The sequence below is a fragment of the Sylvia atricapilla genome, chromosome Z, assembly GCF_009819655.1.
Source record: "Sylvia atricapilla isolate bSylAtr1 chromosome Z, bSylAtr1.pri, whole genome shotgun sequence".
NCBI lineage: Eukaryota > Metazoa > Chordata > Aves > Passeriformes > Sylviidae > Sylvia > Sylvia atricapilla.
The window spans coordinates 70,625,613-70,642,094 of NC_089174.1; the positions used below are offsets into that span (position 1 = coordinate 70,625,613).

Consider the following 16,482-nt stretch of genomic DNA (forward strand, 5'->3'; position numbering starts at 1 on the left):
TGTGATGGCCTGCGTAGATGAGGACACTGCTGCCTCGCCTTTGGCTCCCTTCTCCTCTGTGACAGTCTGTGTAGTCGTCGATGCTATTGCTTTGCTTCTTTTTACCTCTTCTACTTCTTTAAGAACATGCTGCATCACACCATGTACTGTTTTGATTCTAAGCATGGTGCATGCCGTACAGAGAAAACAAAGCAGGACGAACAAGAACATCATGCTGTCCTTGGCATCCAGAGGGTACTCAACATTTTCAAAAACTGCTGTGTCATTCCTGAAAAGCTGGAAAAAATCATTCTTTACTCCTCCCCACAGGGGCTGGGTAAGATTGTTGAGGCTCCAGACGTAGCATCCTAGACTAGAAGAAGAATACAAAACTGGGTATATATTCTGAATGATGTTCATTTCCTCAGAGTATATCAAGCAATGGACATAATAGAGCAGTAAAGCAATTTTAGTACCATATCCTGGTCTAGGCAGGAGTATTAAGGCCGGCAGATAGTGCCCCACGTTCGGAAAAATATAGAGAGATAGGTATAAGACACATGTGAGCATGTTGAGCATCATAGCAGACAGGTGTGTTCTTCAATAAAATTGTAATTCTGACTTTTCTTATTGCCTCTGCCGCACGTTGGGCACCAAAAATATGTTGTAGTTTGAAAACAAACCAAGTGAGAGGCTCTAAGTCAGAAATACAATTTAATGAGAAGAAAAGGAAAAAGTAAAATAAAATAAAATAAAATAAATGCAACAATACAAAAAGAAAAACCACTGACAGAGTCAGAATACAACCTGATCAGCGTGATGGAAACAGTCCAGATGAGGTGGTCTTCCTGAAACAGTGATCTCGTAGAAAGGACAGGTAGCTCCAGTCCTCTGGTAAACCAGTAGATGAAGGCTGCTTCTACTGTCCCAAAGCCCAGCTTATATCCAGGTGAGAATGCTTGGCTCCTCCCCATGGGCGGAGCATCTCACAATGGGTTGATAACTCATCCAGGAAGTCCTTGATGGCCCATTAAAGAGAGATAATGCCCGGAGAGAGTTATCTATGAGTCATGCACAAGGCATTGATGGGCCATTAACTGAAGATGGTGATAGAATACATCCTAAACTACAACCCAGGACAGAAGGGGGTTATGTTTTCCATTCCAAGGAAGGCTCCTGCCTTCCTTAGCAGACACCTGTCTTTCAAACCAAGACAAAACCCTATCTGAATATGTTCCTAGGTAACCTACTCCAGATGACCCTGCTTTGGGAAGGAGCTTGGACTAGATGACCTCAAGAGCCCTAAGATGACCTTCCAGCCCTAACAATCCTGTAACTCTCAGATTTTGTGTGTAGTGATATAAGCCAAAACCAAGCTTACATCAGGCTTCTCCAGATTGGAGCCCCTCAAGATCTGATTAAGGGTTTGAGTTAAACGTTGCAATTTTTTTTAGCTTGTTATTATATAACTGGCTGGAAGACAGTTATGATTATGCAGTTGCATTGTGAACATTGTACGCTTGGCTAATCTTTTGTTTCAAGGAAAAGAGAAGACAATTCCAAGGTGAATGGGCCGACTGAACAAAAACCACCAGAAGTGAAGTCAGCAGGACTGAGAAGTATCCGTGGAAAAAGTAATTCCAGGAGTGGGTGATCATGTCCCTTTAACTGACCACCTCACCTACTCAAAAGAGATGCCAGATTCAACTGGAAGAACTGCACCTGCACAAATAACTGTAAGAAGCAAGATGTACAACAGCAAATGGTAGTTTGAGTACTATTTAATAAAGTAATGTAATCTGTAACCAATTAATGTTGATGGCTTTGTTTGTTAAAATGTATAAAGAGTGTAAAGCTCTGATTATCAGGAGACCAGCCCTTTTTTTGTGATTTAACACCCAGCTCCCTACTGTGCAGAAACAAGAATAAATAAATAGAAAAAAAAGAATAGAAACGCCTCACCTCAAGTGTGTAAATTGTACACTGGGTAACAAGCTCATGTTCAGGACAACATGGGGATTCCCCTGGCATGCACAGTGCCTCTGTTCAGAGCTAAGATGTAAAAGCAGAGTAAATAACCTTTGCATGGCACTGGCCTGATGTGACTGCGGTTTTTCCAGAATATGGGGTGACACATCAGTGTGACTGTATCAGGTTTTTAACTTAATGAGGCTGGGTTTCCATTAAGTGATGTATCTGCTCAGAACAGCATAGACATTTGTGGAAATACGCAAGACCAAGAGTAAGACAGACTTAATTAGCATAACTAGTCTGGGGACTAGGATGCCATGGCAAGGACAAACAGAACTTTGAGCTTATGAGAAGATAGGATTAAACCTGCTTAAGGGAAAAGATTCAATCAACCCCCTATGATAAAGATATTGTAAAATGCATATGTTGCTTGTATGATCTTTTAAACTAACTATTTTAGTAGACATTATTAACCTTATTGAAATGGTATATAAGACTTGGAAAACCTGAGTAAAATCAAATTCTGATCATGAATCAGTCTTCCCGTCTCTCCATCAATCGCTGATAATTGGTGCTCCGTGTGACTGGAGAAGAACCGTCTATCTGACGGCAATCGGCAACACCCCTGGAACGGATCGTGACAGTGAAAGAACCGTGTTTGGGCCCACAATCCCTGTACGCTGCGACGTGACAGGTGAGTCAGGGGAACTAAAAATATAGGACAGGGAAAGTCCACTGAGAGAGAAGTCTATGAAACCATGCTACACCTCCTAAGCAAGCGTGGATCCGCCACCCATAAGAGGGACCTTAAGTCACTTCTATGATGCGTGTCACGCATATTTCCCGATACCACCACTTCCTCTATTTTTACTCTCTGTTACTTGGACAAGGTCGGTGTAAAACTCTATGACCTGGCTACGCTGCCTGGCCATGAGCCAGAGCTTCGCCTGCTCCCTGCTTGGGGGGCGGTCATGGACGCGATTAAAAAGGAGAGGGGAGACGAGGTAACCTGTGAGGCAACCGCAGAGACGGTCCCTGCAGCCGTGGTTAACCCTGGTCGGCCCAGGTCCCACGCTCCCACCCTGACGAAAGCCAGGGACAGAGCACAGATGCCACCTGTAGCCTTGCCACTATCCCAGAGCTGCCAAACGTTAATTGATTATGAGAACAGTGACTCTAGTAGCAACGGAGAGTCTTTTGACCCCGGTCCCGAAAAAGATCCGGACCTATTCCCTCCAAATATGCATAACAATTGGTTAGGGATATAAAAGAAAGCCCTTAAGGACAGAGATTTTGAAACTGCAGCAGAAATCTTTGTAGCCCCTGTGCAACTCAGCCCGAGGCGGGGGGAATCCGTGATGGGAGCCCTTAGGCCACTTAGAAATTAAGGAACTGCGCCGCACAGCGACAGAATACGGCTTGGGATCCCCTTACTTCAGTAATTTACTAAGAGCAACCTTCACTACCCACCTGATGACTCCTCATGATGCTAAATTCTTGGCAAACCTTTTGCTCACTCCAATGCAATATGCAATATTCATGGCACAATGGAAAAAAACACTTGAAAAATTAATTTTAACATAAGCAGGTCATGCAACCCAAGCCCTGGCTGTCTTAAATATTGGCCAATTGGCTGGCGAGGGGATGCACACCGATCCCAATGACCAGGCTGCCTTACCGAGGGAAGCCCTGGAGGGAATCACTGAGGCAGCCAGGTATGCATTTCTCAAAGTGCCTGATGCCAAAACCCCGCAACAATCCTTCATAAATATTAAGCAAGCTCCACAAGAACCCTATATGCAGTTTGCGGACAGACTGAAACAAACTCTGGAAAGACAAATGATAATGATCAAGCCAGGGAAGTTGTAGTACTAAAACTTTCTGTTGAAAATGCTAATGAGGATTGCAAACATCTTCTAAAAGCCCTGCCCCCAGAAACAGAGCCTACATTGCTGCAAATGACTGAGGCTTGCAATCGCCTGGGGACTTTGCAGCACACAACAGCAGTTACTTACCAAGCTGTGGGGCAAGGTATAGCCGATGCCTTTGCCGCTTTAAAAATATTGCTTGGAAAGCAGTTGGTTTGTTTCGGCTGTGGGGAGCATGGGCACATTAAAAAAGACTGCCGAAAGGCACAAAAAGCAAAAACACCGAATGTATGCCCTCACTGCCAGAAGGGTCATCACTTTGCTAATTCCTGTGGCTCTAAATTTCACAAAAATGGCCAGCCTTTGCAAGGAAACTCATCTCACAGTGCGGGATGGCAACACGTGAAGACACAAGTTCCACAGCCTCCCCAGGCACAGCTGCCAGAACCAACCTTCAGTTTCCAGCCAGCCCTGCCCCCGCCACCCGGACTGTGGTAAATGTAATGGATAAATTCGTGTATCAAAGATTTGGTCTATGAAAAAGCTACTCAAGGGCGTCTCCAAGATTCCAAGGCCTGTTGTGCAAACTGTGAAACCACAACATTTGCAACAGAAATGACATGGCCAGACTGGAGATAGCCCATTCATCAAGGATGGGCCTCCACTTCACAGCTGCTCGACATCTGATATCAATCTTGATGGGAGATCTGGAGGATGATCAAATCAGCACTCCAAAGACAAAATCCAGGAAGACTCCTGAATCATCTTTTCATACTTACGGGAACCCCTTTCAAGACCTCGTTTGGAAATAAAGAAATACATGAATATTTGGACTTTCAATGGACTTAGCCTCAGGATAAATAAACTGTATAAAAACCATACACCGAGACCCAGTGTGTGTAGTCAAGGTTGGATGGTACGGTTGTTACTGTCACTCTGTCCACCCAGCATTCGATCGATGTTGTCCAATTTTATTATGGCTTTTAAATTTGGTTTTGGAAATTTGCTAAATAAATTCTGTTATTTTGAATTGGCTTCTAATCATTTATAACACGGACCATTGCAGAACTACGGGCAGCCACTCTAGGAAGCGCCGGGTTGGACATATCAACCAGTAACACAGTAGTGTTAACAACAACTCCATATTTTGTCTCCCCACAGGGATTTGTGGTCCTTTACCACACGGTTACCATGCTTTGCTTTTAGGTTGATCTTCTACCTCAGTAACAGGTCTATTTGTTTTGCCAGGAGTCATTGACTCTGATACAGTTGGGGAAATAAAAATGATGGCTTGGACCCCACAGCCCCCCTGCATTATCCCCGCAGTCAGCAGAATTGCTCAGCTTGTACTTTTCCCGACAGCCCCGCCCCCCCCACCACTGCTACACAGAGAGGGGGCAGGTTTAGTTCCACAAGGGTACCACAGATTTTCTGGACACAATGTATCGCTTCTCAGCGTCCCACATGCCAATGCAAAGTGTCTCTGAAAGGCAAGGAGGTAATTTTAACTGGACTTATTGATACAGGCACAGACATTAGTCTTATCTCTCGAAGTCAATGGCCTAATGATTGGCCACTAATGCCGGTCCCCCAAGTCCTTTCAGGGGTGGGTGGGAACAGTCAAAGCTATCAGAGCCAACACCTGGTGCAAATTGCAGGATCTGGGAGGAGAGTAGCTACTGTCAGACCCTTTGTGGTCTCAGCTCCGCTGGTCTTGTGGGGGAGAGATGTTTTATCTCAGTGGGGAATTTTTATGCAGTCAAATTTTGCCTAAGGGCTATTGGTGCGCGTGACACTCCCAAACTGACTGGAAAACCTCTGATCCAGTTTGGGTAGATCAATGGGCGTGGCATTAGAAAAACTGCGTATTACAGGAACTTGTACAAGAACAGCTAAAAAAGGGACATATAATCCCATCTAATAGTCCTTGGAATTCACCTGTGTTCGTAATTAAAAAGTGGTCTGGGGGGTAAAGGCTGTTGCATGACTTGAGGAAAATAAATGAGGCAATTGAGGGAATGAGATCTCTACGACAGGGGCTCCTTTCTCCTTCTATGATCCCTAGAAATTGGCATCTAATAGTAATTGATTTAAAGGATTGCTTTTTTCATATACCGCTGCATCCAGAAGATGCACCCAAATTTAGCTTTTCTGTGTCAAGCATTATATGCAGGCACCACTTGATCGATATCATTGGTTAGTACTGCCTCAAGGATTGTGAGACAGCCCTACCATATGCCAATGGTATGTGGCAGAAATTCTGAGTCCAGTACGGGGAAAAATGCCTGATTTTCTGTTGTATCATTATATGGATGATATCCTCATCTCTGCAGAAACTGTGGTTTGTGTGGAGGAAGCAATGCGAGCGGTCTGCCAAGGCTGTTACATCAGCGGGCCTGACCATGGCTTCTGAAAAGGTTCAAAAGACATCTCCCTGGAAATATTTGGGCTGGCAAATAGGCATGCATTCTTTTTCGGCACAACCCTTGCAAATTTCAACTGAAATCGAAACTTTACATGATGCACAAAAACTGCTGGGAACGATAAATTTGGTTCTTCCCCTGCTTGGGATTTCAAATGCAGATTTAGAGCCATTGTTTGCCCTCCTGAGGGGAGAGCCCGACCTTTTATCACCTAGTCATTTAAACAAAGAAGCACAGATTGCTCTTCAGAAAGTGGCTGATGCCATCTCTCAGAGACAATCAACCCATTGGGTCCCTGAGTTACCATTGTGGTTAATCGTTCTGAACCCCAGCAAGCAACCCCATGCTTTAATATTTCAGTGGGACTCAGAAAAAGTAGACCCTTTACTAATCATCAAATGGGTCTTTCTGCCTAATAACATGCCCAAGACTATTCCCATGCAGGATGAACTTATGGCCATGTTGATTATCAAGGCTCATCAAAGGCTGACCTCCTTGGCTGGCAAAGATTTTGATTGTATCTTTCTGCCTCTCACTATGTTTTATTTGAATTGGTTGCTACAGATGTCTGAAAAATTGCAAATTGCTTTAGCAGATAACCCACGACAGATATCTATCCATCCACCTAAACACAAATTGTTAAATTCTTCTTTTAACTTACTCCCTAAGCCAAAGAGAAGTCAGACTCCTTTGCGAGCTATGACAATATTCACAGATGTGATTTGTTAAAAAAATATGGATATTGATCTAATACCAATATCCAACTATGACGGACAAAGACTCTCTAACAGTTTGAAGTTAGAAAGTGTATGTTTATTATGACGCCGGGCAGCGTGAGGGATAGCTCCCAAATACACACGCGCAATTTACAGATGATCACAGGGTCTTTTTATGTACAAAAGTGTTGAATACCCAAAACACAAATGCATATTCATGACTCTGGTCCATCCCATTCCCCGCTTCGTATGGTAATTAGCCAAAAAGCAATTAAGCATGCGTAGTTTGTTCTTTGAAATGGGTCGGTGGTCCTTTTTAGGGGGTGGGGTCTCAAAATGATGAAGTAAGATGCGTCTTCCTCGCTTTGCCTTTTTAACCTTTAGTGTTGGTGACACCTGGATCCTGTTTTCTCAAGACTATCTGATTTATGATCACATTGTGTTCTTGGAGTCTATTGATTAAGTTGACAGGTCTCCTGATTTATCGGTTCCTTAAATCCGGCTTATGTTAAAAAAAGGAAGTTTACCTCAGCAATGTCTAGTTAGTAAAAGGGGAGTCTAAGTGCTAAAGTCTTTTATTCTTCAAAATGTAAAGGGAAGTCTATGTCAGCAAGTCCACGTCTAATTCTTTAACTAAAGTCCTTAATTCTTTAAAATTAATATCTCAGATGGTTCTGGGAAAACCCATAAATCGGTGATTGTATGGAAGGATTCTGAAACTGGAACCTGGCAATCTGATATTGCTGTTGTTGAAGGGTCTCCAGAAATAGTGGAATTAGCTGCTGTGGTCAGAGTGTTTCAGAAGTTCAGTACACCTTTTAATCTGGTTACTGACTCCACATAGGTTTCAAATATTGTTCAAAAAGCAAAGAATTCTGATTTTAAAAATGTTAAAAATGACACTCTTTTTTCCTGGTTGAAACTGCTGGTTATTCTGTTAGACAAGAGGACAGCTCCTTACTTTGTTATGCATATTAGGTCACATTCCAACCTCCCAGATAATCTCACTGATGGTAATGCCCAAGCAGACTTGCTAGCTTTATCGCTGCAGCATGTTTTACCCAACAAAATAGAGCAAGCAAGGCTGAGTCATGCCTTTTTTCATCAGAATGCTGGAGCCTCAGTAGGACTTTTTTGATTTAATTCCAGCTCAGGCCTCTAGTATCATCGCCACATGTCCCGACTGTCAGCGTTGCACCCTTCCAAATGTAAACACAGGAGTCAACCAAAGAGGTTTACAAAGCCTACAGATTTGGCAAACAGATATAACACACTTTCCTGAATTTGGCCGCTTGAAATTTGTGCATGCTTCCATTGACACATATTCAGGTGCTCTGTTTACCTCAGCTCACACAGGAGAGACAGTGAAGGATGTCTGTTGTCACTTCGCTGCTGCCTTTGCCACACTAGGAATCCCCCAACAGATTAAGACAGACAATGGACCTGCATACATTTCCCGTAGAGTTGCAACTTTTTTCTTCTTATGAGGTATCACCCACAAAAGAGGCATACCACACTCACCCACAGGGCAATCCATTATAGAGTGTGCCCATGGCACCTTCAAACGCCTTCTGGTACAACAAAAGGGGGGAGCTGGAGACACCCCCGCTGAAAGGCTATGCAAAACCCTATACGTTTTTAATTTCTTAAACTGTTCAATGACAGATTTGAATCCCCCCATGACTTGGCATTTTGCATCATACACATCACTTTCCTGCAAGGAAAAATCACCAGTACTAATCCGTGACCCAGAATCTGGTAAAATCCTGGGCCCTTACCCCTTGATCACTTGGGGAAGGGGTTTTGCTTGTATCTCCTCAGAAAGAGGACCTCACTGGATTCCTGCAAAGAATGTGAAGCCTTTGTGAGAACCTCTACTGGCAGCCGACAATGCCGACTGCATAGGAGAGGAGAAAGAGGAGGAACCCCACCTGGACTGCAGCTTTTGTTCTTTTGTCCTATCTAGGAAACTGTGAACATTGAGTTTTGTGTCAGTATAAAGGGTGTGAAAACTACAGATACTACAGTCCTTTTCGTGTAATTCAGGTACACAGCCATTGAAATTTTAATTATAGCAGGGCACAAGAAAAGGATAGTCCTCACCTCCCTACTCTCAGGAGGTAAGTATTGAGGAAATCTGAAAATAGCCATATTTCCAAACTGGAATGCAGACATAATAATTGAGTGCCTTATATTTGACTGATCTTTTAAAAAGGAAATATGCTAAAAGGAATCTTTTTCTCTCCACAACATAGATGAAAACAAGCAAAAAACCATGGGATTGAATCAGATGGTATGCTTATTTATGAATCTTCCTGATGACTCAGAATCTATCCATAAAAACATTCAGCTGCTGAAGGATAGTGTGTTTAAGCTAAAGGTAGAATCTGGATCTTGGCTAGATAACTTGTTTGTTGCTGGGGTTTTACACCTTGGCTAAAAGATTTTCTTAGAATAGGAATGCATGTTATGATTTTAAAAATAATTATGTTAGTTATGGTACCTTGCTTGCTTCAGTGTCTTCAGAGATTGATTGATAAGGTTCTTAAAGGAGTGTTTTTGGTTAATACAGAAGGGGGAGATGTGGGAATACACAAGACCGAGAGTAAGACAGACTTAATTAGCATAACTAGTCTGGTGACTAGGATGCCATGGCAAGGACAAACAGAACTTTGAGGTTATGAGAAGATGGGATTAAACCCGCTTAACGTAAAAGATTCAATCAACCCCTATGATAAAGATGTTGTAAAATGCAAGTTGCTTGTATGATCTTTTAACCTAATTATTGTAGTAGAAATTATTAACCTTACTGAAATCGTATATAAGACTTGGAAAACCTGAGTAAAATCAAATTCTGATCATGAATCAGTCTTCCCGTCTCTCCATCAATCGCCGATAGACATTTACAAAATGTCACGGGAAATTTTGGGACTGGGGGAAAATTTGGTTTCGAAAGGGGTTTGGTTTATAAATGATGTTTGCTGCCTAGACTGCGTTAACTGTCCTCAACTGGTCCAGCATCCAGTCTGGAAAGCTTCACTTGTGGCAGAGGCACATGGTACGAAAAAGGAAATCCAGCCTCACCCTCTACTTTCCAAACCAAGATCATAACCCCTGAAGGGTTTACATCCCAGACAGCAACCAAGCCCCGAGCAGCTGCTCATTCACTACCCCACTCCTCAGGATCAGGGAGAGAATTGGAAGGGTAAAACTCATGGGTTGAGATAAGGAGAGTATAATACGGAAGGCAAAAGCCACACTCAAAAGCAAAGCAAAACAAGGAAATAAGTCACCGCTTCCCATGGGCAGTGATGTGTTCAATGATCTCCAGCAAAGCAGGATCCCATCATGTATAATGATTGCTTGGTAAGACAAACATCATCACTCCAAATGTTCCCCAATTCTTCTTTTTCCCCCAGTTTATATACTGAGCATGATGTCACATGGTCTGGATTATCTCTTTGGCCAGTTTGAGTTCCCTGTCCTGGCTTTGTCTTCTTCCAACCTCCTACGCACCCCCAATTTACCTGCCAATGTGGCACTTTGAGAAGCAGAAAAGGCCTTGGATCTGCACAAGCCCTGCCCCGCAACAACAGAAATATCTCTGTACTGTCATCACTGTGTTCAGCATGAATCCAAAACGTAGCCTTGTACTACTCACTGTGAAGATTAACTGTACCCCAGCTGAAACCCTAACAGCAAATGAGGAAATTCTCTATCTTCTCAAGATTAAGCAGCTAGTGCCTAGCCACCAGTGGGGTTCCCCCAGGGCTCAGTTTTAGGGACAGTGCTGTTTAATGTTCTTACAAGTGATCTGGTTGCAGGAATTAAGTCTGAGTATATTAAACTAGGGGGAGCTATTTACTCCATTGATTGTTGAGGAGCCTGTACAGAGATTTGGACAGAGAGCCAATCAATCACCAATTATCTAAAATCTAGCAAGTGCCAATTCTTCACCCAGGACAGGGAAATTGTGGTTGCACAGAGAAATTGAGGCATGAGAGGCTGGACTGCAGCTCCATGAAAAGCAGTCGGGGTTTTGGGTTGATGTGTCTAAAGCGACAGCCGAAAGGTCCCACTGCGCTGGGGGGACATCAGGCACAGCTCTGCCGGCCAGTCAAGGGAGGTGACTATGCCACCCTACACTCTGCTCTGGGGCTGCACACCCAATGTCGAGTCCTATGCGCAGTTCTGACACCTCAGTTTAAGAAGGACATCATACTGTCAGGAGCAGGGGAGCCAAGATGATGAGGAGTATCGAGGCCAAGATTTAAGATGCTGAGGTCACTTGGCTTGTTCAGCTTGGGAAGGTGCAGCGGGAGCCTCAGGCTGTGGACACCTTCCTCATGGGGGCAGCGGTCGGGGACGCGCTGATCCCTCCCTAGCGACCAGCACCAGGACAAGAGAAGGCGCAATGAAGCCCTGCCAAGGGAACTTCAGGTTGGACAACAGGAAAAGGCTCACCCTCTGAGAGGGTGGTGGGTCCCTGGAAGAGGCTTCAGAGGGAATTTCTCACGGCACCGAGCCCGGCAGAGCCCAAGGGCCGTTTCACAACCGCAGAGCCGCGGTCCTGCTCCTCGCGACGCTGAGAGGATCCCCAACTCCGCCCCCACGACGCGGCCGCGTTCCTTCTCTGGGACGGAAGGAAGCTCGCCTGTCCCCGCCCGAATAAAGCTCTCCTGTCCCCGCCCGAATAAAGCTCGCCTGTCCCCGCCCAATAAAGCTCTCCTGTCCCCGCCCGAATAAAGCTCGCCTGTCCCCGCCCAATAAAGCTCGCCTGTCCCCGCCCAATAAAGCTCGCCTGTCCCCGCCCAATAAAGCTCGCTGTCCCCGCCCAATAAAGCTCGCCTGTCCCCGCCCAATAAAGCTCGCCTGTCCCCGCCCCAATAAAGCTCGCCTGTCCCCGCCCGAATAAAGCTCTCCTGTCCCCGCCCGAATAAAGCTCGCCTGTCCCCGCCCGAATAAAGCTCGCCTGTCCCCGCCCGAATAAAGCTCGCCTGTCCCCGCCCAATAAAGCTCGCCTGTCCCCGCCCAATAAAGCTCGCCTGTCCCCGCCCGAATAAAGCTCGCCTGTCCCCGCCCGAATAAAGCTCGCCTGTCCCCGCCCAATAAAGCTCGCCTGTCCCCGCCCGAATAAAGCTCGCCTGTCCCCGCCCAATAAAGCTCGCCTGTCCCCGCCCGAATAAAGCTCGCCTGTCCCCGCCCAATAAAGCTCGCCTGTCCCCGCCCAATAAAGCTCGCTGTCCCCGCCCAATAAAGCTCGCTGTCCCCGCCCAATAAAGCTCGCCTGTCCCCGCCCAATAAAGCTCGCTGTCCCCGCCCGAATAAAGCTCGCCTGTCCCCGCCCAATAAAGCTCGCCTGTCCCCGCCCGAATAAAGCTCGCTGTCCCCGCCCAATAAAGCTCGCCTGTCCCCGCCCAATAAAGCTCGCCTGTCCCCGCCCGAATAAAGCTCGCCTGTCCCTGCCCAATAAAGCTCGCCTGTCCCCGCCCAATAAAGCTCGCCCGTCCCCGCCCGAATAAAGCTCGCCTGTCCCTGCCCAATAAAGCTCGCCTGTCCCCGCCCGAATAAAGCTCTCCTGTCCCCGCCCGAATAAAGCTCGCCTGTCCCCGCCCAATAAAGCTCTCCTGTCCCCGCCCAATAAAGCTCGCTGTCCCCGCCCAATAAAGCTCGCCTGTCCCCGCCCAATAAAGCTCTCCTGTCCCCGCCCGAATAAAGCTCGCTGTCCCCGCCCAATAAAGCTCGCCTGTCCCCGCCCGAATAAAGCTCGCTGTCCCCGCCCAATAAAGCTCGCCTGTCCCCGCCCGGCCGCTTCCTGCCGGCGCTGGTTGTGCATCCGGAGCAGACGCGGCATGGAGGCGGCGGCTGAGAGCGGTGAGCGGCGGGGACACCGGGGCTGAGGAGGGCTCGGCTCGCCCGCTGCGCCCGCTCACCTCCCTGGGTTCTTCTCCCGTCTCGTTGCAGATACAGAGATGCTGGGGACGCCCGACCCGGATCTGGCGGCCACCATGGGCTTCTCGGGCTTCGGTACGTGGCGATGGTCCGGGGGCTGGCTGGCGGGGCGGGGGCCGAGGCCGTGGGGCCCGCCAGCCCCAGGTGGGCTTGTGTTCAGTCCCCGCTTGCTTCATTTCCAGGCAAGAAGGCTCGCACTTTCGACCTCGAAGCTATGTTTGAGCAAACGAGAAGAACTGCAGTGGAGAGGAGCAGGAAAGTCTTGGGTAAGAATTGTGAGCATAATCAGCTCTTGCATTTTAAAATTCAAAATCTTTTAATTTGCTCCCTCAGGGAGGTGCTTGAAGTGTTTCGGACTGGCTGGGTGGAATTAAAACCAGAAACGCAATTTTGTTTGAGGAAGGCAGCCCTGAACAGCTTGGGCCTCGACAAGCAGCAGAGTTACTATTTTGCTGATTTCCGAGTGCGTTAGAGCAGTGTACATGTGCAAAGCTCCTGTTGTGAGGCATAGCTTGCAGATCCAGGAAAACCACACAAACTCTTTCCTTTCTTCTTTTACTTCACTGTGTATTTATTTTGAAAGAGTAGTTGGTGGAGACAGCTTTAATCTGCAGACAGCAGAGTAGTGAAGAAGAAGTGTGTGTCTTAGACCAAGGAGCAGAGTGTGTACCAGTCCACAAATGTGTCACTGCCTTCTGCTGGGCTGGGAGTGGGCACTTTTGAGGGTGCTGTTTTGAGAGTGGGAGTTGGAGAAAATTCTATCATTTTTTGCTGTCATCAAATTAACATCAGTACAGTCAATGCACGTTCTAGAATCCCCTTTGCCAACTCAGCCATTCATGCTTTCTCCTTGCCCTTGGCCAGTTTGTGGAGAATGTATGTCTTCTGTTTTATTGTGATGCCATGGTTTTTATTGCTTTGATTCCATACAGAACCAAACCAGGCCTCGTTGACGTTTTGGACTTTAAGACGCTGTGAAATTCAAATATGCAAGGGATTCTAAAATTAGTTTCAGACTTTTGTTGTTGTTGTTGGCTGAATCTAAACACATCAATGTATGTGCATGTTGGAAACCTCTTGATGTTTGATACTTTTTCAGGTTGAGGTATCTTTCCTTATGAGGAGTTATTTACATGATATTTTTGTTTAGTAGGGAAATTCAATAAGTGATTTCAAAAATACAGTGTTTTTAAGTCAAGATATTCTGACCTGCATCTTGAGTATGTCCTCTCCCCTTCCCTGCAGCAGACAGCATCCCAGCTCCCTGCCCCCCAGTTTCTAGGCTTATACCGGTAGAAGAAACACACATTTTGTTGTTTATAATGTGGATAATTTTGCTAATAATTATAAAGCTTTTTATGTAATTCAGCTGTTCGACTTAGATACAAATTTTAGTATTGAGAGTATAGCAGTCAAGAATGTTGTACGGGTAGCTTAATGTGGGCACTTATTTTCAGATTTACTGAGACACATTTCTGCTTTTTTAGTTTTCTGGAATGACCATGGTAACTTTTGGATATGTCTCCCCATTTGTGGAGCTGAGATCAAAGTGTATTTTCCAGTTCTGTGTATTGAAGCTGTTTGTGTTTCTCTTCAGTGGAAAGTGTTTCCTAGATTTGCTGAAAAAAATGCTTTTCTTTTTCGTTTATCTAACAGAGAGCAGAAGAGAACACAATTTTTCTTGTATAGAAAGATTCCTTTTCTCACCCTAAATGAAGTTATCTAAGAACTTTCAGCAACATCGTAGCTGTACCTGTTTCCTCCATTCACACTTAATATGAGATGCAAGTTTTTGTTTGCTTTGATCCTGTTGCAGTGCTCGACAGGGATTCTTTTTTCTTTTTCAGTTAGTGAAGTAAGAATGAACTACTAATATAAGCAACACTTTGTGTTTATTTTCCATATTTTAAATTCACTTATTTACACATCTATTTTAACTACACTATTTTTTTTCGCTGTGCTATGAAAATGTCAACACTTCTCCAAAGTTTTTTATTATAATGTTGAAAATGATTGAAATATCACCATCGTTATATGATGAACTTATGTTTGATAACACGTACAAACGAACAACTGGGAGGTGTTTACATTGTTCTTCTGATGTTCTGTTGAGTGATCATTGCAGAAGCAATGGAAATTTTATATAAATGAGAAAGTATTTTCAGTTAAATCCTTTATTTGCTGTTACCTTTGCAAGGATCTAATCTAGGTCTGAAAATGGAAAAAAAACTATCTTACTGTCCTCAGCAAGCCAGTAAGTTTAGTGTTGTTGAAATGCTTGATAATTTGTTATTTCTGTGCTCTCTCTCTTCAGAGGCCCGTGAAAGAGAAAAAGAAGACCAGACTGAAAAGGAGTTTAGAATTCCATGCACTGATTCATCAGTTTCAGCAGCCAGTGCAACAGGACCTGGGTCCACATTATCTGAAAGGTACTTAAAAATGGTGGGAGATTCCACGTAGCAATTTGCTTATCTAAAGAGGGTGTTTGCTTGTTTTGCTAACATGAGTATTATTTAGCTGGTGTGAATATGTCTTGTTGTCTTAAGTATTTCAGTGGAAATACTAATTTTAAACTTCAAAAAAAATTCTTTCTCAAAATTATATCAATATTTGCAAGTATTGATATTATGTGTATTTAACAGGCAATTTTGCTGCTTCCTCCTTGATCCTGTTCTGTGCGCTTTTTAAAAAATAAGAACAGTGATGTTATCCATGTATTTTTCAAAAATATTAGGGTAAATAAAATGAAAGCATGTGACAATGACAACAAATGACAACATTATTAGCAGCTATTGTGCCCACCTGTAGATAGAATATTCTTTTCCTGCATGATGAAAAAGAAGGTGAAGTAGGTGAACAGCTGTGTTTATGGATTTTATGGACTAATGGTGAGGTAGAGAAAGTTGTTTTTTTTTTTTTTTTTTTAACTTTGGCCTGAACTTTATTCTTAAACTTTTGTCTGTTACTGACAAACAATGTATGCTATGGATTTTACAGTTTAAATTTTGAAATTCTGGGAAATCAAAAGTAGTTGAGGGCAATGGGGGGACCACACAACTCCATTGTGTGGTAGGGCTGGTAAACAGAAGTGTGCTGTATGTTTTTAGGTTTCTGTATCCATGGAAGTTTAATAACCCATACAAGACTCTAGTACACCTCCATATATGCATATTGTAGGCTGACAGAGCCTGTATGTGGTAGGTTATTATAGAAAAACTTGTAGAGCTTCAGACTGAACAAATTTTTATTAGAAAATTTTGGGTTTGGGTGTTGGTCTTTGGGAAACGTGGGCGTTCTCACTGAAACATTTAATTGCACAACATACTACTTGCTGTATGCTGTGTTATGTCTTGCGCTCAAAGAAAAATGCTCTGTGCTTCCATTTGTTTTTGATGATCTTATATACCCATTTGGTGGCATAGTGAATGATGACAAGAATTTAAATGTAACATGATTGTGTATGGTAAAATGGGTGACTCCAGTGTACATAAGCAATTTAAACAAATGAAAGGTGAAGAGCAGTCAGGCAAAACAAAGGCTTTCCATGATTATCTCATTCTTCTAATTGGCTTG

The 16,482-nt window shown here is 44.4% G+C and overlaps 1 protein-coding gene across 1 annotated transcript in view; it reads left to right on the forward strand.

Moving 5' to 3' along the window:
* The first annotated feature begins 12,737 nt into the window (after positions 1-12,737).
* Positions 12,738-16,482, forward strand: part of WDR70 (WD repeat domain 70) — a 63,969-nt gene continuing 60,224 nt past the window's right edge. The window contains exons 1-4 of the mRNA XM_066338370.1: positions 12,738-12,831; positions 12,922-12,984; positions 13,092-13,175; positions 15,224-15,338. Of these exons, the coding sequence (XP_066194467.1) occupies positions 12,810-12,831; positions 12,922-12,984; positions 13,092-13,175; positions 15,224-15,338 (284 nt within the window). The 5' untranslated portion in view covers positions 12,738-12,809. The remainder of the gene's footprint in view (positions 12,832-12,921; positions 12,985-13,091; positions 13,176-15,223; positions 15,339-16,482) is intronic.